At 39.1% G+C, this 26,420-nt stretch overlaps 2 protein-coding genes across 4 annotated transcripts in view; one reads left to right on the top strand and one right to left on the bottom strand.

The window, feature by feature from the left end:
* Positions 1 to 13,142: 13,142 nt before the first annotated feature.
* Positions 13,143 to 19,856, top strand: LOC121510343 (vitamin D 25-hydroxylase). Its single transcript, XM_041788348.1, has 5 exons — positions 13,143 to 13,441; positions 13,995 to 14,136; positions 14,250 to 14,882; positions 15,031 to 15,360; positions 15,941 to 19,856. Exons 1-5 carry the CDS (start codon positions 13,205 to 13,207, stop codon positions 16,156 to 16,158), a joined length of 1,560 nt encoding a protein of 519 aa, XP_041644282.1. The 5' UTR covers positions 13,143 to 13,204; the 3' UTR covers positions 16,159 to 19,856.
* Positions 19,857 to 19,988: 132 nt separating this feature from the next.
* pde3b (phosphodiesterase 3B) overlaps positions 19,989 to 26,420 on the bottom strand; it is a 70,986-nt gene continuing 64,554 nt past the window's right edge. For all 3 annotated transcript variants that reach the window (XM_041788328.1, XM_041788319.1, XM_041788336.1), the window contains 4 exons: positions 23,871 to 24,074; positions 23,541 to 23,702; positions 23,004 to 23,265; positions 19,989 to 22,854 (listed from right to left, as the gene is read on the bottom strand). In XM_041788328.1, the coding sequence (XP_041644262.1) occupies positions 22,637 to 22,854; positions 23,004 to 23,265; positions 23,541 to 23,702; positions 23,871 to 24,074 (846 nt within the window). In that variant the 3' untranslated portion in view covers positions 19,989 to 22,636. The remainder of the gene's footprint in view (positions 22,855 to 23,003; positions 23,266 to 23,540; positions 23,703 to 23,870; positions 24,075 to 26,420) is intronic.

Genomic DNA, 26,420 nt, shown 5'->3' with positions numbered 1-26,420 from the left:
AACAAAACTCATGTACTGACATGTCTACAGTAGCCATGGTTTGCATTATGCAGTTCTATGGCGTTTACTCCTCAGTAGCTGAGCATGCACACCTCGGTAGCGACGACAACTTCACAAGTTTTGTTTCTTTGAGTTGCCCGTAAAGATGTGACAGACAGAACGTTCATCCAATCACCTTCCGAGGTTTTTTTTTTTTCAAAGACTCTGCCCTTTCCCAAACGTTGTATATCAAAGGTTTTCCAGATGGATGTATGAAACAAATCCATCTGGCGTGTCAGGTTACCTCACTAGTCTATTTAAAAGTAATTCTTTTCACACGTTTGGACCCAAACTGCTCCCAGCCCTCAGTTCACCCCTGCATACTCTGAGCAGGGACTTCATTTGATGCAGAGAAATTACATTCCAAGGGGGAAAAGTTTATTGTCAAGAATGCAATTAACTCCCACTGTTCACATCCCCTAATGTTAGGCATGAATTGGCCTGGAAAATTAATTACAACACAGGAGAGCATTCATGACAGAGAGGGCAGCGTTATGCTCAGTGCACTGCTCATCAATGACAGCCTCAGCTGAGTCAGTGTGAATGTGTCTTCACCCAAACAAAAGCAGAGCTGTTCTTGGCAGATGCTCAAAAACCCCCAAAGAGAATTTCCTTCAAAGCTCTCCCACATGGACACCTTACATTATTTGATTTAGCACTTTGAGTTGAACATCAGCTGGAATGGTCTCACAATGCAGTTACATTAAAGTTAGCTCATCTGGGCACAATATAACAAAAGGGTACATAAGTCCTGTTTTAATCATAGCCTGCAATAAAACTAGACGTGATCTCACTCATTTGTTTATGTCGGCAAATTCTGAAGCCAAACAATGGCAGTTGGAATTGCTGGCTCAAACGAACTTTAAGTCAACCTAGTAACTGCAACAAGGTGGAACCGGACCCACCTGTCAGTGAGATCGGTTACAGCGCTCATCTGTCAATTTACAAAACTCTGCACAATTCACATGCCAGCTCCACAGTAAGAAAATTATTTCAGAACACACATTTCTAAAATAACAACTCCTCAACCTTTAAAAGAATTTTAGAGCTGCTGATTTTAAGTTAAAGATGGGATATACCAAATACAACTGATGTCCTGGTTTGAATTTAGACTTATCTGAAAAATCAAAATTTATGATATCCAATCTCCCAGTAAAAGATCCCTCTAGATGAAATAGTTTAAGATTCAACTAGTTTAATTTGGGGCAGTGCAGGACATTGGATTTAAGGGCGAAAAAACTTGTACAGGCATCATTTCCTAGGTTGCCTTTGCTGGCTGCTGGAATGCTTTACATACAGTGAAACAGGGTCAAGAGATGGAGCAGACACAAATAAAAAATACAAAAATTAAAATTGACTTTAATCCAAGAAACTTTAAAAGTTTACTTGGTCACTTGTTTTTTCCAGTACAGTGAAATGCTATAGACAGCTAGGGGCACTGAAGAGAAAATACATACATTTAACACAACTCCGTGTCAAATTCATGAACATTAAGGATCCAAAAAGTTGCCACTCTTGTCTTAAACCTTAAACAAAGAACATACAATTTGAAAATAAGGCTCAGTGAAGCTTCGGTATCAAGTCAAGTATCCATTAGCTAGAGGACATACACCTGCTTCTCTCCATTAGAAAAATGACCAAACCTAAGCTAACATTTGAACACATGGTCAGTGGTTGCAAAGGGATTAAAAGACCTCTTAACCTTCCTGCAACCACCATTATGTTGTCAGGAAGAAGACGTTCTGGACAGCATCTGTATTGCCAGGGAAGGTTACTAATTACATTTACCACATACACTTGATAATTCCACTTATGCAGATGGTTAAATGTTTACTGTAGGGACCCACCCAATCAAACATGCTGCATGTACTCCACAACAGGAAGCAGGAAGAACACTCATCAAATGATCTTATAATGTAAAGACTGATGTTGTTCTACTGCATGTGTGATAACCACATTAAATCCTACAGGTTACATGTTTCTCCTCAGGAAACTCGGCCAGTGATGAAATTTAATGTATACTGTAAGACTTTGTTATGTAATTTTTAGAAGTAAGATCCTTCCTGACAATTTGCAAAAGAACTTGTATTTTAAACAAGACAGAACCTTCATATTACTTAGATTTACTGGATTAGTGAATTTGTAAGTTTTCATGCTATATCTTAAAGCCACCCAAGGTGCAGTGCTCACGCTCAAAGCAAAGCTTCATATGCCGATGTATCCACAATTTTTTGCTGCCAATATTGGGGATGTTAGGCACATAGCTAACATAGCTAAAACTAAGATCACAAAGAAGCTACTTAAGCTATGCAGCTATGTTAGCTTTGGCTACTTTTACTGAAGCTCAGTCCTTGTTTCATTAGGATGAAAATGAAAAGACTTCAGCTGGTGTGTGTCTGTTGGTCTTTTCAAAAACTCAAACTTATACATAAAAACGGCCAATATTTACAGTCAACACAGTTGATACAAATATATAGTTTTTTAACTGCCAAAACTGACATTAATTCTAAAGCTAAGATCTGCTGATACCATCATACCGTTATTATCATGCATCCCTAGCCAATATCATCATGTACTTCTGCATTCAAAAAGGATGGTTGTGATATGCTAACTCAGCAACAGTAAGTTTCCACACACTTAGCTCACCTGCTAATATTACTGACAATTGAATATCGATTCAAAGGGACGGTGATATTTGGGTGTCTTTCTGCAACATACAGTACTGTTTATGAAAACTGTTAAAAGTGCAGAACTAAAAAATTAAACACAAAGAAAGTGACAGGATAGGATGGCCATCGCTACCTCCCAAGTACAGCTTAGGAAACACTGGAAGAGGTGAATGTGGATCAATTTTACCTTCAATCTACTGTCATTTCAGGGATCAAAATAACAGATTTCTCCTAATTCTGCCATAAAATATAGTATCATTACTGCCCCTGAACATCTGTTGAGAGTGACAGCAAACTTTTTTATGATTCCTTGAAGCAAAGGTAGTCCAAACTTCCATTTCCTCAGCTTTTTTTTTTTCAGCTCCTCCTGCAGGATCCGGAGGTATTCCCGAAACCACAATGAGCTAAACAATCTATAAAACATCTCATAAGTCTGCCCCATTTCCTTACACGAGCTTGTCATGCCAATGACATCTCCAAACCAACTGGACTGGCTCCTTCCAATGCTCTGAATCAGCTGCCCGACTGCGTGATGACATCATCTGGGTTCACTATTAAAGTATTTTAAAGATTACTCCAAAACCAAAAAAGACAAGACTGTTTGACTTTAAATGTAACCTGAATGAGTATACTTAGTTATATTACAGTTTATAAAACCATATTGTAGACTCGCAGCTCAGAATATGAGAATCCGCCGACAAGTGCCAAATATATATAAATTTGACATGCTTTTATATATTGACGGATAAGATTAAAAAATCCCTTTCATATAAGCCACATCTCTTTAGAAGCAACTCGTGCATTATAAAGCTGAATTAAGCATCCTTGCTATGTTTTTTTTTAACTGGTATTACCCTTTCCTTTCTCATTTGACACCAAATTTCCCAGTAATTTTAAATGTAATGGTGTCAAATAATGTTCACTCACTCTGGGTCAGTTTTTCTGAGGCCCCCTTTACCCACCTGGATACTGCTGTCACTGGTATTTTCATTAACTCCACCAGATGATACATCAGAGGGAACATCCTTATTTGATTAAATGTGACTGATGTGTTTAGCACCTCCAGAACAGCTTTTTGAGTCTGGAAAGCTGGCAGAAAGTAAATAAATAATTTGCAAGAATGTCCTCATTAGGTAGCGCTAACAAATCTGAATGACTAAAGGAGGTCTGCAAAGGCCATTCAAGGCATCTGAGAAGAAGAAAAAAACACTTACCAGCTGCCTCAGCAGGAAAGAACGGCTGGATAAACGTCGTTATGTCTAATGAGGAGTGAGTCATGATGAACTGATCACACAGCAGAATGGAGAGCATGGTTTTACAAAGTGCTTATTGTTTAAAGGTTAAAACCCCTTTAATAAGGTGACAATGTTTACCTTAATTAACCTCTGTTCTTTCTCCAGTTCTGCCTGTCACACAAAGAAATAAAAGAAAATGAATCAGTGAAGAAATTAACAAATGTATAATGCTTATAGTCTATACATTCCAGACTACAGTCTTACCGGTAAATGTTTATCAGTCCACAGTCCTGCAGGGTGGAAGAGTTCGTGTTTTTGGGAACAAGCTTGAAAAATCTCACACAACTTTCCAAGTCTGGAATGTGGCGCGCACCGCAGCCTTTAACCTCTGAGTATCGTGCATGACCTAACCTTTAACATGTTGAGGTGAAGGAAACCGCAGCAGCTTACTGGGGCAAAGTTTATTTGCTTGAAAACAAAACAGAGTATCACACAAACATACTTTACCAAGGCTTTTACATTATGTAAGTGATGGTAATGGATTTTGGATCAATCCAAGATTGATGTACTCTTTTTAAAAATCAAGAAACTGCAGTAATGATCTCTAATGTATGGCAAAATGGCCCTGAAAACTTTATGAAGTCTTGTGTGGCTGTTTGGATTCATTGATTAATTAAGAGTATTTGTATTTTATTAAGTTTCACATGTTACTTGAAATCAATCATTCAGTGGAACACCATGGTAAAATGTACAAGTAAAAAGCAGTGTTTAGAAAAGAAAAAATAAATGACCATCTGAAAATAACCATACATTATACGATATTAATTACTGAAAAACTGCTGCAAACAAATATACATTTTTATTTATTCTTTTTTTTATTGATCTGTTACAGACTCTCAATAGTTTAGTAAGGTGGACGGGGCAATAGTCATCTTGGAGTGAAGACAAAATATTTAGGGCTCCCCCTACAGCAGAGGTGGAAAAAGTACACAGCTGTTGTACTGAAGTAACAGTACAGTTACTCTAGTTTAATTTTACTCAAGTTAAAGTACTGATCTAAAAATGTACTCAAATAAAAGTAAAAAGTATGTCATATTAAGTGTACTTTAAGTACTGTGTACTGAGAAGATACAGTAAAATAGGATCTTTTTTTTATTAACAATAACAACAAGAGAATAGCTCTCCAGCCACTTCAGGTTCAGGTAAAGTCATACTGCTATAATAGAGTGAAATAAACAGAACATTTTACGGCATTAATTGAACTCATATTGAACTCGTATTGCGTTACATTCAGCACTTAAAGTGTAAGTATTGGCCCACACTACATTGAACTACACTTTTGAAAGTTTTAAATATTTTACAAAATTACAGAGCTGCAGTAACTCTTTAAAATCAGTAACAAGGTGGGTCACTTGGCACAAACAAAGCAGAGTCAACCTTATAGCAAGGCATGCATACTGATGCACCATGCATCCTTAAGGAGCACCTAGTCACAGGTGGGAATTCTAACTCAGTTGATAACTTCATCCATGGTGCAAAAGTGTCTCACATCAAAAACATAACAATCCACCAGAAAAATAACCAAAAAGACCCAAGAAGGGATTCTAAACACTCTGCCCAAGGGCTTCATGGGAAACTTTTTTGAAATTTTTATTGAAGGGATACTCCTTGAGAGGTTGTTTTCAAGGGTGTCCCAAACAAAGATACAGAAAATACAGCTTAGATCAGTTGACACTGCTGGATCAACACTGTGAAATAACTCCAACACCAATGACAATTTCATGCAGAATGGATTAAAAATGACACTTTGGAAGTTAAAACTGATTCAGAAAAGTTTAACCCTGAGATATCAACACTCCAGTTTTCATTTTCTACAACAGCTGTTTTGGGATGTGATATGGAATCATTCTCTTGGTATGTGCTACTGTGTAGTGAACAAAGATGGAAAAAGCACGAGAGTGAAAGTGCAGTTTCTCTGGTTAAAACCTACTTAGGTAGAGGTAAAAGTGCTGATTTCAAAATGCACTCACAAAATACAAGTACACAAAAGAACTACTCAGGTACAGTAATCTGACTAAATGTAATGAGTTAGGGCACGCAATTGGCCTGGTGGTCTGGGGTGAGACCAATGTGCACGGGCGGCCCGGGTTCGAATCCAACCTGTGGCCTTTTGCCTTATGTCTCGTCCCATTACCGACTCTATCCACTGTCCTCCTCTGTTGAATAAAGGCACTAAACAGCCCAAAAATAAATCTTTTAAAAAATTTAAAAAATAAATGTAATTAGTTACTTTCCACCCCTTGCCATACAAACTGCCTGCAGTCGAGGTAATTGAACCTCAGTTCCACTGTGTTCTGTCTTGATAATTATTATAGTTAGTTACAACAGCAATTTCTATCAAGGTGGATTTTTTTAAAAATAGTTTTACTCCACTTAGTAAAAAAAAAAAAAAAAAAAAAACAACAGCCCATGTAGCATCATGATTGACAGCCCTGTTGAAAGATCAGGCTCCCTCCAGCATTCTTAACCAGATAAGATAAGATAAGATAAGACTTTATTGATCCCCAGAGGGGAAATTCTGGCATTGCAGCAACACAACTGGTAGTAAAAATACAATAGAATGGAACAAATAACTAAATAAGACTTAAATAAAAATTGAATTAAATAAGGGACAGTACGTATATACAATTCACAGATGTGTAGGGTAGAGGAGGAAGGCAATCAACCCTCACAGTAATCTGTTGGGCTGTGGACTGTGCCCACTAGAGTGATCTCTGATGTTTTTTTGGTCAGTCAAATGTGTGTTTTGCTTAACTGAAAAGGCAGGTATCAATTCCATGGTCTTCAAGCCACATCCCTTCTATGCATGAAAAATTATGTCCCCAGCTCAACATATCAGTGCAGGTCACAGGAGTACTTTGGCTTCACTATTGTACCGTGAAAGGAGACAGAGAAGGGTCGTCCATATAGTTTTTCAATCAATAGTACAGACATGTTTTTAACTGAAACAGAAATCACATTTATGTTTTTGATTAAACAGTTTTATTGTGACCTGTTGAGTTTGATTTCCACTGAAGACATTTAGTGAGTAATTTTGAAACAATCAAAGCATAGAATTAGACGTCTAAAAAGTTAAATTTCTGTTAAATAACCTGCAGGCTCGAGTGTAAACTTTGTCGTAGGATGCATCTTTATGCATCATTATATTACATATGTGGTTTATATATGCACATTATGGCTTTTCTCTCTATGTTGAAGCATCGTGGGTGGAGTCAGATTAACATGCTCTGGCAGCCAGTGGCTCCAGATGTTTGCTGCTACCTGACTTCCACAGACACTTGTTCTTGATGGTCACTCTCCCTTATTATTGCATCAAGCCTATGTCTCCTTCTCTCTGTTTTTGTCTGTAAGCTCATATGTCATTTTTGTATGCATGCATGTTACTAATGCTATAACTTCCCAGAGTTTCTGTTCTTTTCATCTTGAAGGTTAAAGAAGATTGTTGTTGCAGACTCCCTGCCTGATTACAATGATAATCACTTCTAACTAAACTGCCTTTAGGTTGTTGATATTGCAAATCCCTACAGTCATTTCCTACTACAATTATTGATATTATAACAAGTCTCTATTGTCTGTTGTAATTGTTGCTGTTTTTATGTCTTCAAGTCTGTCTTCTTGCTACCCAGTCAGTCACGGATGGCTACTACCAGCGAGTTCAGCTTTGCTAGAAGTTTCTGCTTGTCTGCTTTTCTGCTTGTCTGCTTTTCCAAATTAGTTTTCATTTACAATACTGCCACATTAATGTTTGATCTCTCTGAGAAAGTGAACCCTAGAACCGCTCTTTGTTAGGAGTTATCTATAAACTTTTGTTATTTGGTGCTATTTTTATAAAAATCCATTGATTGAGTGATTGATTTACTTCCACCCTTTTGTATTTGTTTGTTTTCTCATCTTATCCTTAGCTTACAGTCTTTGTCAGCGTTACAACATAAACCCCTTTTATGTAACGTCTGAGGTGCTGCCTCCCCTCTGGGGTCTTTCTGTAACATGGGTTGTTGCCTCATATGCAGAAAGTTTTATCAGAATGATTATATTGTATTGAAAGACCATAGCAGTCTTTAAGAGCCATGACTCAACGGGCTCAGCCAGCACAATAGTTACTTTGGACAATATACCAATAGCACACAGTCAACACAAAGTTACTTAGTCATGATTTTTGCATTACACAGAATGATAAGAAGCAGTTAGGGTTCAGCTCCTGCCTTATGTGTTGCTAGTATAGAATAGAATAGAAATAAAAAGTAAACTGCATTCACAGGCATCCACAGTAACAAACACCAGTATGTTTATATGTGTGTCTATATATATGAATATATGATAAGGCTATTTAAAATATGAGACTAATGCTGTAATACAATTTTATATAACAAATATTTTTCAGTGTCTTTCTCATTCAATATACTCCCCTTCTGCATCAACACACCACTGCATTCAGGTCTTCCATTGATCAAAGCAGTGCAGTAGGTCTTCTTTGGACAGTTGTCTCAGAACCTCTGTGGTTCTTTTCTTAACTTCTGACTCTCAAAAGGTGTTCCTTTGAGCACAGATTTGATGGTAGGAAAAAGGAAAAAGTCACACGGTGAAAATGGAGGGTGATCAAGAACTGTGATTTATTTTTGGGTCTGAAACTGCTTTACTGAGAGGGCAGTGTGAGCTAGCATGTTGTCTTGATGAAGAATGAAATCATTTTTCTACCGTTGTGGTGTCATCCTTTGGAATTTTTCTGGCATTTTTTTTCTATAACCTTTTTTAACAGTTGATTTAATCATTGTTGATTCACTGTTGACCCTTCTGGAACCCACTCCTCCAGACTTATACCCCTAATGCCAAAGAAAACAATCAACATAGCCTTAAAGTTGGACTTGCTTTGTCATATTTCTTCATCCTTGGTGATGATGGTGTTTTCCAATGCATTGACTGCTGTTTTAGCTCAGGGTCGTATTAGAAGATCCAAGGTTCCTTGCATGTTATCCAAGTAGCAACCTCCGGTCCTGAAAAATGAAGCCAATGTGGAAATGCAAAAAATTGCAACACAGCAAGTGTCCACTTGAGGCTGGCTGCAGGAACACTGGAAGTCATGTACACAACACGTTGTAAAAAGCCGTATTTTTGAACTAGAAATAAACAGGTTTCATGTCTTCACACTGTATGGGGTGAATTTTTTATACCACAATTGTTTTGATTATATTTTAGAAAAACCTCACCATGCAGTGATTGACAGACGGGTTGAAAGGCAGAAGCTACCTATCTGTCAACCAGAATGCTAGCTAGCTAGCTGACAGGAAGTCGAGTTAACGGGCAGGCTGTTAGGTTGATCCAGTGTTCAGTTGAGAAAGTGATTTTAATATGGAAGCCACCGCGGATTGGCTTCAAAACCTGTTTGAGTCCACCTATTGTAATCAAACAGCTGACGTCACAAAGGTGTTGTCTAATTCTTTTTATGGTCTATGATGTTATCACTCCTAAAAACTTTGGTTGCCTTCCTTTTTGTTCCAAAATGTCTACCTAAATTGGCCTATGTTTTTCCTTTTTGATCAGGAGTCAGAAGTTTTGGGACAACTTTCATGCAAAGTTTGCCGAACTCTCTTCATCAATGGAAGCCACTTCTGCCATCATTTTTATGCTGAGTTATTGATCATTTTGAACAATTTCTTCAACATGTTGGATGTTTTTGATGTGTACGAGCACCCAAAAACTTCATTGTCTTGGACATCCTCTCGACCTTCATGAATTTGTTTGTGCCATTTAAACACACTTACATGTGATATGCAGTGTTCCCCTTACACCTCAGTAAAAATGTAGCCGAAAAGATTCGGCTGCTGTTTTGTTCAATTTCACCAAAAATTTCAAGTTTATGCTTTGCTCAACTTTTAAGCCAATTATTTTCTGAAGCCTTAGCAAAAACATGTGGACTTCAATCAGTAGCTAGCAGTGAACTAAAGACGTCACTTAATGGAAACACAGCAGTCTTGTGTGAATACCCAACCTTTAATATACAGTATAACACTCAGTGTAACTGTGAACCATGAGGTTTTATCCTCATAAGGGCAGTCTCATTTAATAGCCATACCTGTTATATATGAATATTGTACACTTAGTAATGTCATGACACATGATTGATATTTGTGCGCGCATTTTACTCCAAATATGCAGATTTTTTAATGTTAATGAAAATATCATACAATTATTTCTCAAAATATACTGTCTCCTCAAATCACCTTGAGGGTCAGAGGAAATCTGCTCACTGGTTGGGCTGGATGACACACCTTATATAAAATAATGTTACACCGTCAAGCATGAGTCCTTAATGCATTGTGTGCCTTTGGTGTAGTGGTGTGGAGAAAAGATCATCCCATCCAGATCATCCCTAATCAATCACATAACACAGTTGTAATGATATAAAAAGCCTTTCAAACAGGATCCAAAATATATAATTCTATAAAAAAGAGTCTGCCCTTTGTACCAGCTTGTTCACAAATGACCCATCATTAGCAGCCTTCTTGTGGTAGGTAGCTCAGATAGGATGTGAGAGGCCATTTGAACTAATTAAAAAACAGAAACATATTTTTTACATTTAAAATGTTCTAAATGGTCACAACAGACTTCAACACATTTTTATTTTAACTCACTGAACTGACCAAGTACAGCAAAGAGATTTAAAATACATGTTACCTTTTTGTCATTTATTTTATCTCATTTACAGACCCAGTGTCACATTTTAACTGGTATTGGATTAACTAGTGGCACTCTCACATTCTATGCCACCTGTTTCATTATTAAAAGAATTGAACAGTTCCTTCTAAGACATTAAGGTTACGAAGAAAGCATTTAAATAGCCACAAAGTATATTTAAAGACATAAATGTGATAAATGTAAGAAAAGAAAATATAGTTCACGTTGACAACGAAATAAATAGCAGTGACTTATTGGTTGATCTTTGTGACTCTGCACATGCTTTCCTGTGAACATTGCACTGAAATTCTCTTTTGATGAAATAAAAATATGGAGGTAAATACTCTGAGTCTCATGTAATGGTTCTTCAAGAGTTTTAGTGGGTCCTAGAAGTTTTTTTGGGTTTCAAACTGGGCTGTGGCATACTCAAGAAACACTGGTCCAGATTATTCAATACAAACATGTTAGCAGATGCAGATTATTGTCAGACAACTTGATTGTTAAAAAATGTCAAAACTGCTTTTTTTTCATTTTGTTGATTGTTACATAATTTTACCATTGTGACTGGCCCAATAACAGTCAGGTTGGATTAAAACTTGTCTGACAGGGAAAGACTCCATGTATTCTAATTAGCTTTTTCACTGACCTTGTTAAAAGTTGTTACTGTTGTGTTTTCCTCTTCCATTTATTCTTATCCATATTCTGTCCCATCATCCAAAGCTAATCTATGTTCTAAAATCTGCATCATACCTGTCAATTTACATTTAATTTAGCCTTCATCTATGTCCTAGGGACACTTGTTAAGGTCAGACATTAACAGTAATGTGATTAAAGGGCACATGTAGCTATAGATATGGGCTGCCTAAATGAACAAAATATATGATTCAGCATTTTAAACCAAAAACCTTTATAAAAAGCCAAGTTATATAGCCAGCTATATCCAACTCTTACAAAAGTCATGGCTTTTTTTTTTAACATTTCTTGCATTAAGAAGTTACATTTGTTTTTAATTCATGTTATATTTTGAAGCATTAAAACAAGACATTCCAGAGACATGTTTCAGAAGCGGCTCTCACGACTGTTCAATTGAGGTGCTGTATATCTCAGAAAGAAAATACATGCCAAAACTTTCAAAATAGATTACACAGATTAAACTTCCATTTAGTGAAGTGAAAAGTCAAAAACCTGACCTGAAAAGCCTGATTACAAAATATTTAATAAAGAAAACAGTCTGCTCACCAGAAAAAAGGCTTGTCCTCAGTGAACACATTCCAACGCAGCCATAGTAGCTTACACAGTCCTATTAGCTGTGTAAGTTATGTAGCTAACGTAGCTTCATAGCTAATGGAGCCTCTTAGCTTAAGCTAAGCTCACAAAGCAGCTACGTACGCATATACATTATCTGTGTAGCTAAATTAGCTTTAGCTACAGTTGCTAAACCTAATGTTGCTCAAGCTAACTTATCTAAAGATAACAGAGCTATGTGACTAGCATAGCTACATATCTAACATAGCTAAAGCTGAGCTCACAAAGCAGCTGTGTAAGCTATGTAGGTACACTACGTAGCTACGTTAAAGGTAGTGTTGCTATAACTAACTTGGCTATAGATAATAGAGCAATGAAGCTAATATAGCTAATGTAGCTAAAGCTAAGCTAACAAAGCAGCTGAGCTACATGTATATGTTATCTACATAGGTATGTTGGCTTTAGCTATGTTTGCTAAAGCTCACATTACTAAAGTATGAATATATGAGTCCTTAATGCATTGTGTGCCTTTGGCGTAGTGTGTTAATGTGAAAGTTGAATTGAAAAAAATAAATCTAAATTAGAAATACGTTGTAAATCAGTGGGATATACGGTGTCTCAGTCTGAGAGTGGCTGTCAGTAATGTGGCCAGACTCCTCTTCATTTAAATGTTAACTCAACTGACCTAATTCAATAAAAACTGTTTTTTTTTTCTAACTGCTATGTGTTAGGAAATTGTCTGTATATTCATTTGTTCTCAGAAAGAAGCTTCCAAACTGTGACTTACTCTGAATGCAGTGTCTTTGAAACCGTGAGTGGCTCAGTCAGTGGACCCCGGTCTCCCCTACTACAATATGAAAAGGCTAAATCATAATTACATAATTGTCTGATTGGTGTTAATCACTCTCTGTGCTGGCGTTATTCATGCATCAGAGCGCAGTCCTGCAGGTTTGACTGAGCAAAAATGTTTTTAAAAATCTGCACAACTTTACTTAGTCAGCATTTTTAAACTTTTGATTAACTAAAGATTACTTTATGTTTTATTTATTCCTCGCTAGAATAAAAGTAGCCGAACTTAACCCAATATCTCCCAAAATGATCCGGATTATTGATCAAGAGCAGAACAAAGTTCACCAACAGTTGACTCTGACTTTCTGGCCAATCTTAGCCTTAGAGGCGGGGGATAGAAAATGTGCAAGATGATACATATGTGCTTCAGTTACTCTGAAGAGCAGCCGAAGTCAGCAGGGGAAGTCCAGCAGCGAGGAGTGGCTTTTGGAAAAGATGGTTTCTATTAAACCTCCGGCTCTGGTGCCGGTTTCCTGCGCGCAGGCTCTGCTCAGTGTGGGCTGCGTGGCTGTCGCCCTCCTCGCCTTCCTGCTGGTTCGTCAGCTCGTCAAGCAGAGAAGACCCCCGGGATTTCCTCCTGGTCCATCTCCCATCCCTGTTATAGGAAACATTTTTTCTCTGGCCACCGAGCCGCACGTCTTTCTCAAGAAGCAGAGTGAAGTTCATGGACAGGTAAGAACGCACACTCAGCTTATAGCACTATTTATGACTGCAATACTGACTTTAAGTGAGCGCTCTGCAGACTGTGATGCAGGGCACCAGCCGAGACTCTCAGGCTTCAAGCACACTCACACACCCACTGGGAAATAGTTATGAAACGAACAAAAGAGACTCGCCCTAACATTTGGCGGTCTGTAAGGCTTGCTTAGAGGACAATAGCTTGCAAATCAGGGGTTTGAGAATTTAAGTTTTCTTACAGAACAGATTAAAGGTCACACTTTCTTTTGCAAAAGTCTCTTTTTTTAGAAGTTTAATTTCATCTACATGCAGAACTCCATTTCTCTTCAGATGAAAAGTTCACCTTAAAAGGGTCAGTGTGTGGTTCGTCCTCTGTCTTGTGTAGGTTTCTGCCTAAGAGAGATGTAAATGCTGTCAACCTTACACAGAATGCCTGCTTTTATGGTGCACATGTAATTATTCTATGACAGGTATTAATTATCATGGATAATGTTCAAAACTAAAGCACGAGAGGCCTCATGCTTCTGCTGTGTTGTGCATCTTCCAGATTTTAAGTCTTGACCTTGGCGGCATCTTGGCTGTAGTATTAAATGGCTATGACTCAGTGAGGGAATGCCTTTACCATCAGAGTGAGGTGTTTGCTGATCGCCCATCGCTGCCTCTGTTCAAGAAAATGACCAAAATGGGAGGTAAGTTATGCCATAAGATCACAAGTCACACTATTTTGCATGTATCAGTATACAAATGAAGTTCAGTTTTGATGAAAACTGATCCAACTTTTCTTTCACTGTCTCCCCTAAAGGGCTTCTTAATTGTAAATATGGCAAAGGCTGGATCGAGCACCGTAAACTGGCTTGCAACTCTTTCCGATACTTCGGCAGCGGCCAGAGACAGTTTGAAAGGAAGATCTCAGAGGAATGCATGTTCCTAGTCGATGCCATTGACGAACACAAGGGAAAGCCCTTCAATCCTAAGCACCTTGTGACCAACGCTGTGTCCAACATCACCAACCTGATCATTTTTGGACAGCGTTTCACCTACGACGACAGCAACTTTCGGCACATGATCGAGATATTCAGTGAAAACGTGGAGCTAGCTGTTAGCGGCTGGGCCCTCCTCTATAACGCTTTCCCTTGGATTGAGTATGTGCCCTTTGGGAAGCACCAGAAGCTTTTCCGCAATGCTGCTGAGGTGTACGACTTTCTACTGGAGGTCATCAAGGGTTTTTCTCAGGGCAGGGTGCCACATGTTCCTCGCCACTATGTTGATGCCTATTTGGATGAGTTGGAGCAGAATGTAGGTGACCCCAGTTGCTCTTTCTCCTATGAGAACCTCATCTATTCAGTAGGAGAGCTCATTATAGCTGGCACAGAGACCACAACTAACACACTGCGCTGGGCCATGCTCTATATGGCTCTTTACCCCAACATTCAAGGTCAGCTATAGAGGAAGCATTTTCTTGCAATGTGAACATTTTACACCCAATGTGACAACAAAGATCACCTGTTTCCTATATAAATGCAAATGTTGTTTTAAACTACACATAACTAAATGTCTAATAGTGTCTGTTTTCTCTTCCAAAGAGAGGGTGCACAAGGAGATCGACAGTGTCCTGACCAATGGACGGGCGCCCACATTAGAAGATAAACAGAAGATGCCATATGTGGAGGCAGTTCTGCACGAGGTCCTCCGCTTCTGTAACATCGTCCCACTAGGCATTTTCCGTGCCACCTCCCAGGATGCAAAAGTCAATGGATACACAATTCCCAAAGGCACCACGGTGATCACAAACCTGTACTCTGTGCACTTCGATGAGAAGTACTGGACAGATCCAGGCATCTTCTTACCACAGAGGTTCCTGGACAGCAATGGCAACTTTGTAAGGCGTGAAGCCTTCCTGCCATTCTCTATGGGTTAGTCTCTTTGTGTTCCTCTTCAACTCTTTCTTAAACTGCCAAATTAATTCGTTCTGCATGTGAGTGGCATATCAATTCCCCACAAATCAGAGTGCACAATAAAAGGACACTGAATTCCCACCGATTCTTTATTTTTGTCAGTACTAGGCTACTGAATGAAACTGAAAAATGTAAGACTTGCATGAACTCCAAACCCATGTTTTTCATCTACAGAGGAAGATTTTTCTGGGAATAGAACAATGAGATACTCTTGACTACACTTTTATCACAGTTATTGTCTGTATGAGTGATAGGATATAAAATCCCCAAGCTCAAAATAATAGAGTGTTTATTGACGAGAAGAAAAACGACTTTGCTTCAGCTACACCGTGTAATTTTGGCTAGGATCTTGTGCTGTTTTTATCATAAGAAGTTTCTGTTGTTATATATATTTCAAGCACCCACAATCCTCAGTTAAGCCAATTTTTCCTCATCTGTACTGTTTTTATTCTCCCATGTCTGAGGCCTTGAATAAACCATCCAGATGTTGTGGCTCTGTGTGCATAAGAGTCTAACTCAAAGTATTGTCTTATTCCAGGGAGGCGTCACTGCCTTGGCGAACAGCTGGCCAGGATGGAGATGTTCCTCTTCTTCACCACTTTGTTGCAGAGGTTTCATCTCCAGTTCCCTCCAGGAACAGTCCCCACTGTCACTCCCAAACTTGGCATGACCCTGCAGCCCAAACCTTACTCCATCTGTGCCATCCGCAGGCAGCAGAAAAGCTCCTGCTCAGGACACACTCCTTATTGCAAGTAGCAAACAGGAAGTTATTACAGTATGTGCAGCTGTTCCAGCCAGAATTTTACTATTTTGCACAGAAATGCAACAACAAGATACATGTGCATGAAACTGTATCACTCTGGACTGCAGAGTCCTGTTCTGGTTCATACAGTTTTTCCAAAGGACTTTCAGAGAAAGGAGTAGCTCTTTACATAGTTATTCATTTAGTTTCAAGGTCTTTAACGTAGCAATATGCATTTTTGCACAATACTTTTAAGCATCAGGAGATGTGACGAGACTGTGAGCTGCATTGACTCCCTGGGAACACGAGTGCGCTATTGATTTAGTTCCCAGAGTCTCTTGGAACTCAGAGAGTGAAATGTCTATGAACCTTGGTGTGGTGGCGATGGGTTAGGTATATGTCAATGATTGATAGTAAGTACACCTATGATGGTTCATGGCCCTGCCTTCTCAGGACAGCTTCAGGTCAGACAGATGACACCAGCAATTTGAAATAGGCCTAACAGACTTTCCAAGAAAAAGTTCTGCACACTGTGTATTGGAGCTGGACACGGTCCAAGATTTACGTCATCTGGACTGACTCTGACCTTTCTCCAGGGATAGCGCTTGATGGAAAAATCTTTTTCTTGGAAGACTAATGTAACCCCTCCTGGATTTCTAGAAACTGACTATGCAACACTGGTTTCTGCCAAATGGTGCTTATCAGTACTGACAAAGTACTGCATTTGTGTTTGAGGTTAATATTTGTGTGTCCTTTTTTAAAAAAAATACTGAAGGTATGACTTTTTTGTGTATTCATTAAGTCTTTTGTAAGATATTAACTTTTGACTATTTCTTAACAGATTAAACCAGAATATAATGGTACAAAAAAATCTCACCTTTATCCCTGATGTGTTGTCCACATACTTATGATATTATCTTAATGGTAAATGGACTTGAGCTTGTATTGCGCTTTGCAGTCTTCAAAGAAAACCTACCCATTCACACACTTATGGCAAAGTTTTTTTTTGTTTTTTTTTAAAGGTTTATTTTTGGGCATTTTGTGCCTTTATTTGATAGAGGAGAGGACAGTGGATAGAGTTGGAAACAGGGAAGAGAGTGGGGAAGGGCCTCAGGCCAGATTCGAACCCGGGCTGCCTGCGTACATGGGGCGCGTGCGCCTTATCCATTCTGCCACCTGCGCCCCTACTGATGGCAAAGTCTGCAATGGACAACTGGCTATCAGTAAATGCTAATCCCATTCACACACATCCATACACATTTACACACCACTGATGCAGCAGTAGGAGCAAAGTGGGGTTAAGTGTCTTGCCCAAGGACACATCGACATGCAACTGCAGGGGATCAAACCCACAGCCTTTCGATTGCTAGACAACTCTACCAGCTTAGCCACAGTCGCCCCATAATCAGTCCAAAACAGCCTCATGATTTCCAGGAAGTAGGACATCTTTATACTTTAAACCTGCAGCCCCCCTGCCCATATTCTGAGTTTATGTCTCCATTTAGAAATGCAATCCACTCTCAGTACTCTCAGTTCACCATTTTATCGGCTGTTATACAGTTGCTGTTGACATTGCAGGTAGCTGGCTAAATTTTCACTTTTCTAAGAAAACAACATTGGATCTTAACTTGTTTTTTTTTTTTTTTTTTTTTTTCAAAAATCTTGTTCCTTTGATGTTTTAAATTGTACCATATCCATGGACTGCCTTGGTTAGGGTCTGCCCCCCCCCATCACTCTCTCATCCCTATTTCTGACTCTAATTACTGTCCTCCTCTCTAGAAATAAAGGCATAAAATCCCCAGAATATAGCTTCAAAATGATCAGGTGTTGAATTTCCAACCCTTATAATGTAAAAAATTAAAATAAGAAAGACGTTAACAAAATTAAAGGTACAAACATCCTGTAAGGACAGGAATCCAATAACATTGCAAAGGTGATAAATCAGCCATATTCTTTTTTTGTAATCAGGCAGAACCATCTTGCAAAGCTCCAATCTTTCGATTGTGTCCACACTGAGAATGGACCAACCAATAAGTATCATTTAAGGAGGACAAGGTGGTACAGGCCTGGTTTAGTTGTACTGCTCGCTGGTAAATAATGACGACTGGTGTAGTGATTAGCTCTAATGTAGCTACAGAAGCTGATTTTTCAGAACTGGACATTTCTTTATTAAAAGAAGAGCAAAGAGCTGCACTGGAAGCTTTCTTAGCATAAAATATGTTTTTTTTCTCATTTCTCGACCGACCTTGTCATGACTTTGTTTCACCTACTGGCTCCACTAACAGTTAACAACAATAGTTAATTCAGAACTGTGCATGCCAACTACATCATACATTTTGTTGCTTTGATTGTCCCGTAATGATTGACATGGATAGAATGTTTGTCCAATCACCCTCCAAGGTTTTTTTTTTTTTTTTGCAAAGGCTGTGCCCCTCGTAAACAGACTATGGGTAATGCCCAGATGAATGTAAGACACATCCCATGCAATGGATATATGAAACAGCCGGGTTAGGAATCCATACATTCTTTTACTCTGTTTCCCCGTGATAATGAGGCTACTTCTTTTTGTTTGTCTACATCTCAAGAAATTAACTAATGGAAAAAAAAAACATTGGCTTATTCGTCTCGGATTCCCAAGATTATGAGATCCATCTATCCTAAAAACTGCTTATCATCCAAAGATCGATCCACTATCTAGATCAGTGGTTCTTAACTGGTTGGGAATCAGGACCCACCCCAACTCTGTTTAAAATGCACATCATTACAGAAGGATTTTCTTCATTATCTTAGGAACAGCAGCTGTATTATCGAAAGATGAGACAAATAGTAGAATTATCAAGACAAATACTGAAATGTACTCATTACTGTAGGAAAACATAAGAAATGAATTTATGAGTGTATGAATTTCTTGTATATCCACTTAGAGGTTCTATACATAGACTTTTTCCAACATTTTTTTCTCTGACATGTTTGTGACTCACTTGAAATAGCTTTTGGGTCCAACCCACCAGTTGAGAACCACTGATCTATACTGCTTATCATCCGAAGCTTGATCCGGAGGTGCAACTGGACTTGTTTTAAAGTTTTTGAAGATGTTTTGCCTCTGCTTTGACAGGCTTCTTAAGCCTGGGGAAGGAGACGCAAAACATCTTCAAGAACCTCAAAACAAATCCAGTTGCTCCGCTGGATCAGGTTTTAGATAACAATGACCCTGATGAACGAGAACCTACACAGACATTATACTGGGGTCACAGGGGTCTGGAGCCAATCCCAGCTGTCCCTGGGCGAAAGGTGGGGTACAGCCTGGACTGGTCACCCGTCAATTATAGGGCTGACAAATAGAGACAAACAACCACTCAAACGGGCAATTTAGAGACACCACTCAGCTGAATGAGCCAGTTTTTAGTCTGTTGGAGGAGGCAGGAGTACCCAGAGAGAACCCATCAATGCATGGGATGAACATGCAAACTCCAAACAAAAAAGGCCCAGTCCAATCAGTAGCACTACTTTTATGCACTAACCACTGAGTCACCGTGCTGCCTGAAATAACAAGCTAAATAAGCCAATATCTTAAAAAACAACCAGTTTACTTGTTATAGTGGTAAAAATGGAGTCAAATAAAACATATGCATATGCACTTCTGGAGAGCACAGTTTATAGACAGAGGAGATAATATCAGGCTAATGAGTAAAAACACTTTAAAGGTTTGCAATAATGGATTTTTGTGCGTTTAAGAGTTCCTCTCCTCTGTTTATTTGGGGTGGCATGGACAAAAAAAGAAGACAGTGTATAGAGCGAGTTCACACAGACAGACACACCAATAAAAATCAATGAGAACTTGTGATACTTTAGGGATGGTGTTTTATGACAGCTATAAATAACAACAAAAAGATCAGTTGCCCCCACAATGTAGATAAGGGTTAATGGTTACATTAGACAAACTTACGTATGTATATTGATGCTACATAAGGGTAACACCCATTCATAGATGTATTTATGGCACAATCATCAGAGGACACTGTGGTTTGAAAGATGGCCAAAAGACTTTCACAAGTTAATGAGCCAGAACATGTCGGGTCGGCAGCTACTGAGGCGTTATGATCCAGTGTGGGTCCATGTGAAAAAAGTGACTGCCAGAATGTATATGGCTCTGACCTGAGTCCAACTCTGACTCTCTCCACTGTCGCTGACACTTTGAGCCCGCTGGAATACATATCGACCCAAGGTGTTTGTCTTTGCATGAACAGAACCGGAGCCCAGAGAAAAATGCAGCCAATCCGCACTGATCACAGCCCAGAGACCACTGTATGTAGGTAAAGTTTGGCACTAGTTGGGTTCGAGTGAAATAACAGTGATAGAGAGAGAGAATGAGGAATACAAGAGTGGTTATGATACAGAACAAGGAGACACTGAAACCATGTGAAAATCAGAACACCAAACCCCACAGTTCTACAGCTGTAAATAGAAGTCGATAAAAACTCTGGAAACACAAACGGTAAATACAGGATCTTAATGTACAGCTGCGTGTAGAAAACAGATGCATTCATTTGATTAAAAAATATATATTTATATGCACATACTCTTTTGTACAGCGGCTAAACACTTGTTTGGTATTAAAATGTGCACACCTGTATCTGTTTTTGTTGGTTTTTAAATATTACTCCCTTCATTTACACTGCTTATGTTCTCAAGATTTGATAAGGTGATCAATGAGTGAGGCAACAACTCTGTCTTCCCTTTAATAAAAGTTCTAGTGGAATGCTAAGAGTTTTTAGAGACAAAAATAGAAGTAGTAGTTTTTAACCCTGCCTCGAGGCACGTCATAATACACAAACAAAAGCAAAGTGAAATGAAACCCTGGATCCCTTCTTTACAAACTGGCCGAGTTATGGGTTTGGCAAAAATCAAACAAAAAAAGAGTAAAAAGAAAGTTAAGTGAGGTTTAAATTTTGTCTAGAAACCTGCTGTCTGAAAGATGGATGAAGAGAAAAAGCACTGCATGTAAAAAAAAAAGTTACTTGAACCACAAACGTGTCTGTAAAGTGGCTGCAGAGGAGACATTTGCAGTCTGCTGACATCAATATAAGCTTTTCTCCAGTGAGGTTGTAAAAAGGTTATGCAAACAGCGTCTGAATGGCCATGAGACGACACATACTGTATGCTCCTCTGTCACAATAGATTTAAAATGCATGAAAGTGTTTTATAGTCACATTATTCACGCAGAGATTACAAACGGCTTCAGTCACCCAGATTTTAATTGTCTTATTCTTTAAAGTGTATTTCATATTGACATAAAATCTTGCAAAAATTAATTATTCAACTTTGCGTGATATCCTGAGTAACCTTTAAAAATATTTAGAATTTTAAAAAAAAGAAAAAAGAAAAGAAAACTTGGAACAGCACTCCTGATCTGAATGCAACATGTTAAACACCAGAGGACATTTCTGCTGATTAGAAGCCAACCATTACTGAGAGGACACGCAGACATACACACAAATTACATCCTAAAATAATTAAAAAATGTGCTCTCTTTCTCCCTACTCATTCTCTCTATCACATTTCTGCCCATAAAAATATTCACACACTCATTAAAATGAAGCGAGGAGAGTTAAAGGAAAGGAAAAATGGGTGGTACACATGAGTAAAAGCATCAAAAATGATGCAAATATAATGCTATTAATCAGTCAACATCTCAATATTGTCTCTGTGACTGAGTCTTATACAGTGTTTCGTGTCGCCAGCAAGGAGAGAAAACTACACAAGCCTAGGCTCTGGGCCTATATAGACTCAGTAATGGTTCAGACAGGCACATTTGATACATATGTGTGTATATATAATCCAAAAATATACCTGACATTGAGGCTGAAAACAGTCTCAGTCTCTTGTCTTTCCATGTTTGAACTGTTCACTTTGGTAAAGGGTTATCAATCACTTCATGTCGCTTGCTTCATTACTTATCGTCTACCTCTTTTTTTTTTTGTTTGTTTTTAAATAGACAGAAATTGTTTTGTACCTAAAAGGGAGGTGTAAGCGCTTTGCATTCAAGGCAGCATCACAGCCACGTCACCGAGGAGGGTACATAAATGTCGGACCCCGTCCACTCTCTTTCTTTCTTCTGCACCTTTCCTTCTCAGTTCAGGTGCTTCTTTTTCTCTTTGACTGCGTGCACTCCGTTCTCCACGGGGTGAAAGTGCATAGGAGTTGGGCTCCCACTGATGCAGCAAGGATCCGCTCACAGTAGTAAGGCCTTTATGTTTCTCCGAAAAAAACAACGAGACTGCGAAAGCATCTGAGTGTCTGCACAGTGAATCTTTCAATGTGTTTGAATCTGTAAGAGATAAAAAGAGGGACCAAAGTGTGTTTATGTGCATTTGTCATCTGTATGCAATAAATTTGTGTTAAAAGGCAGGTGGTCAAGGGACTCTTGTCTTTAAACCGCCTTTCCTCTTCTTTTTTCACACGTCTCTTTCTGCTCTTTCCTTCCTTCTCCTGCTACTGCCGCTCCTCCCCCTCCTCCTCCTCCTGGATCACCTGGATGTCGTCTGACGGGGAGGTGGGCAGGCTGGCTGGCAAGCTGTCAGACTGCTGCTGTTTGCCGAGCTCTTTGCTGCTTTTTTCCTCTTCCTCGATAGTCTTCTTCCACACCTTGTGGTTCTCTGTCAGATGCTGCATGATGCTGCAGAACAACCGGCGTCGCTTCTTTCTCCTTTCTGTGACAGGGAAACACAAAGGCATGCAAAGGTTTCTGTTTTGTTAATGAAGGACCAGTTTGATTGTAGAGGCAAAATACTGAAAGTGTTTACCAACAACTCTACAGTGACCTGTCAGTTGATTCACTTATGAGTTCTTGGTGTCTTACTTGGTGCCAGCTCGTCCTCCAGCTCATCATCCTCATCTTCATCTTCATCTGTATCATCCGAGTCAACCTGCCCCTCCTCTTCATCCTCATCTGATCCTTCTTCCTTAATCCAGTGGCCCGGAAGAAGGCCAGCAGCATCGTATGAGTTACAGAGTGGTCCTACGATATGAGTGATGAAGGACTCCTGCAGCTTCGCCAGCTGTGGGGAGGAGCGGTCCATGAAGGGGCTGATGGGTAATCCTAAACGAGCCTCCTCATCTCCCTAAGGGACAAAAAATAAGCTTTAAACATCGGACAGCCACAGATATACCTGTTGTAGATTTCTGTATTTTGTTTTAGTCCCTTTTTCATCCTTTTTATTGTACTTCCTTTTTGATGATTGTAGCTGTTTATTGTATTTTAACTTTTAGATTAGCTTATTAGAAATAGTCTGATTTAGAATATTCCTTTTTTTGCTTAAGTCTTATAATCTGAAGGCTAATAGAATACGTCTAGATTAGTTAAATACACTATGCAGCATTAACCTGCAGCTTGTACCTGCTCATAAAACTCATTGACTATGCCTTCTGTCCACTTGAGGTGCAGGTCTCGGACTTTGGCCGGTCCATTTATGTCTGCCAGCTTGATGCAGACTTGGCACACCAGCAGTCTGTCATTTTCATTGGTCCAATCAATTCCTGGACTGTTCACATCATTCACCTGTTAACAAACAAAGATCGATGCCTTACACAACTGATCAACCTATTTACACTGCATCCTTCACGCTGAGTACTGGTTAAATGAATGAGCAGCAAATTAAATCAATAAAAAGATTAGTCTATTCTGATTATATAACTCAGCAATCTGTTACGAGTCCTCGTGTCAGACCTTAGAGTTGAACTCTGCCAGGAAGTCAAAGTGCTTCTTGAGGTCTGTGGCCAGTATGGCCTCGATGACAAGGAAGCGAAAACGCTTGAACTCCACATGGTCCAGGTTGACCAGGAAGTTGAACTCGGGCCGGGACAGGTAGAGGCTCCAGGCTGACGCAGCATGATGATTCTCCAGCACCGACCTGTCATTGTACAGTACTGCCTGCAGAGCAGAAAAAAAGACAGCCTCATCAATTTCCACTAAAATGTCCCTTATATATTAGCTTACATAATACAAATTGTAATGGATTTGAAAACAGAGAGAAAGCACTCAGTAAATGAGATGAAGATGACATAAGGGTATTTGCTGAGCTTGTCATATTTCTTCTTTCATTACCTTTGAAGGGAAATAAGGCTAAAAGCAGTTACATGGACACATTAGATACAAAGAGAGGCTTAAAAGATCCTCTTCACAGACATGGTGGACGTCAACATCATGGGCAATCAATTGGTTCAAGGTTCCCTCTCGTTTCTTTTAACCCACTTTCCTGGGAATGGGACGAAACCCAGACAGCCTGAGTGCTATCGCTGGTCATGTTGTGAAAATACAATATTTAAACTGGGGCGAGCAGTTAACCTTTTCACCCTCCTTCTGTGACTGACCACAAAGACAGAGCACAATAGGATTAACTGGTCATGTGGAGTGTGGGGTTATATATGAGACACAGTCTGATATATATAAGGGTCTCTATTTGAGAAAGTGTGAAGAAATAACTTCTGTATTATATTCAAACATAAAATGACATCCCCGTTGTTGACATTTTAATCCATTGAGAAGAAGTGCCCGTATACATTGTATGATTGCTACTTGTTTTATAGAAAAGCCTTGTGTAAGAGGCAGCTTTGTTCTGAGAGATATGTAAGGATGTAAGGAAATGTCATGTAAGGAAAATGTTGACTGTATAGTTAAAGATTAGCTGTGTAAAGTGCAGATGTAGGGATTTCTGTAAGATACCAATAATACATGAGGACAGTGAACTGTTTTTAGCTCTACAAATACAACGTGAGGGAGCAAAGTCATACAGAGGTTTGTGAGAAAAAAAAATCAACGATTAAATGAAAAACCGAAAAGCTAAGCCAGTTTATTTGAGTGCATGTGTGGGCTGAACTCTGATAACAATTAGTGTTAAAAGGTCCTGATGACTTTGTCCTGGTGGAAGAAAACAACTTCCACTAAGGTCTACAACTGATTGTAAAAAACATGGACATGGTCTCAGTGATGCAAGCCATTGGTTTCTGAAGACATGTTATGATATGCTAAAACAGTGATGGGGGTTAGCATATAGGAAATTCTTTCTCCACACAACTTTTGATTTAACAGAGCCCATTTATGCATAGCTTTTGGCATTAAAGATGACATCTCAGAACTCTTTTTCCCCTTTTAACACAGTCCCCTGTGGTCTAAATGAAATGTCTGCACTGTTCTTTAGTCAAAATATAGTATGGAACAAGGATCAGGGGAGGTTTTTGACCGTACAGAAACCAGCTCCAAAGAGGCCGTCCTAGAATGATTGGTTTTGTTGTCTGTCTTAAATAAATGCAAATTAGCTCCTTCTAACCCTGTCCACAGGAACAGTGCTTCAATGGTAGGGGCTGGAGAATCCAGGTGAGGGACAGGTGTTTTGATAATGAATCACTGCAAGTCATAATAGGCACAGATTCTGAAAGAGCATCAAATTCATGCTTTCAGATATAAGCAGGCCACAAGTGGAGGACTGCGTTGACTCATGTCATATTCCATATCCCTGATTCTATGTGCAAAAACGCCAAAAAAAAAGCAAGTTTTTCAGGATGTCTTCTTAAATATAATTAAAATGGATGGGTGATTTAAGAAATCCCATCCCATTAACTTTTTACTGATACGAAATGGGATGAAAAGATCTTTTATCAGGTTTTAAGAAAAGTTTGCATTTCTACTGTCAAAATTGGCATTTTAATATAAAACTTAATGAGGATTTATTTGCTATTAGAGGAAGGACTGATTTTGCACTTCTGCATTGGCTTCATCATTCAACACTTGAGGTCAGTGTTTGGGGCTACACACACCTGGTCCACCCTGAAAGCCTGAGCAGTGCATGTTGCTCATAGAGCATAATGCTTTTCATTTCGGTGCCATTGTTAACAGACTAGAGTAGACACATAGCATTCATAAGCAGTGCTGCTCAAGCACATGCTGCTAGTAACAACACCTGCAGAGAAGAAGCAGATTTTACTAGCAAGCAGCCTGCTTTTCTGGATATAAATGGCATGTGAAAATGACCTGAAACCAGAATATAACTTTCATTGCACTTTCAACATCTAGATCTGCAGAGTATAGAACATTTAAAGGTCACATATTATGCAAAATACACTTTTTCAGGCTTTTCTAGCAAAAATACGTGCCCCTATCCTGCCCACAATCCCCAAAGAATCAGGAAAAACCCATTCCCCCCTCCCCTCTCTTTCAGAAAATGTGTGCTGAAACAATGTGGGCTCATGATGTCACTGGCCCACAGTAGAGAATGACCCC

The sequence above is a fragment of the Cheilinus undulatus genome, linkage group 1 (assembly GCF_018320785.1).
Source record: "Cheilinus undulatus linkage group 1, ASM1832078v1, whole genome shotgun sequence".
NCBI classification, from domain to species: Eukaryota; Metazoa; Chordata; class Actinopteri; order Labriformes; family Labridae; genus Cheilinus; species Cheilinus undulatus.
This window is presented reverse-complemented; position numbering and strand designations above follow the sequence as displayed.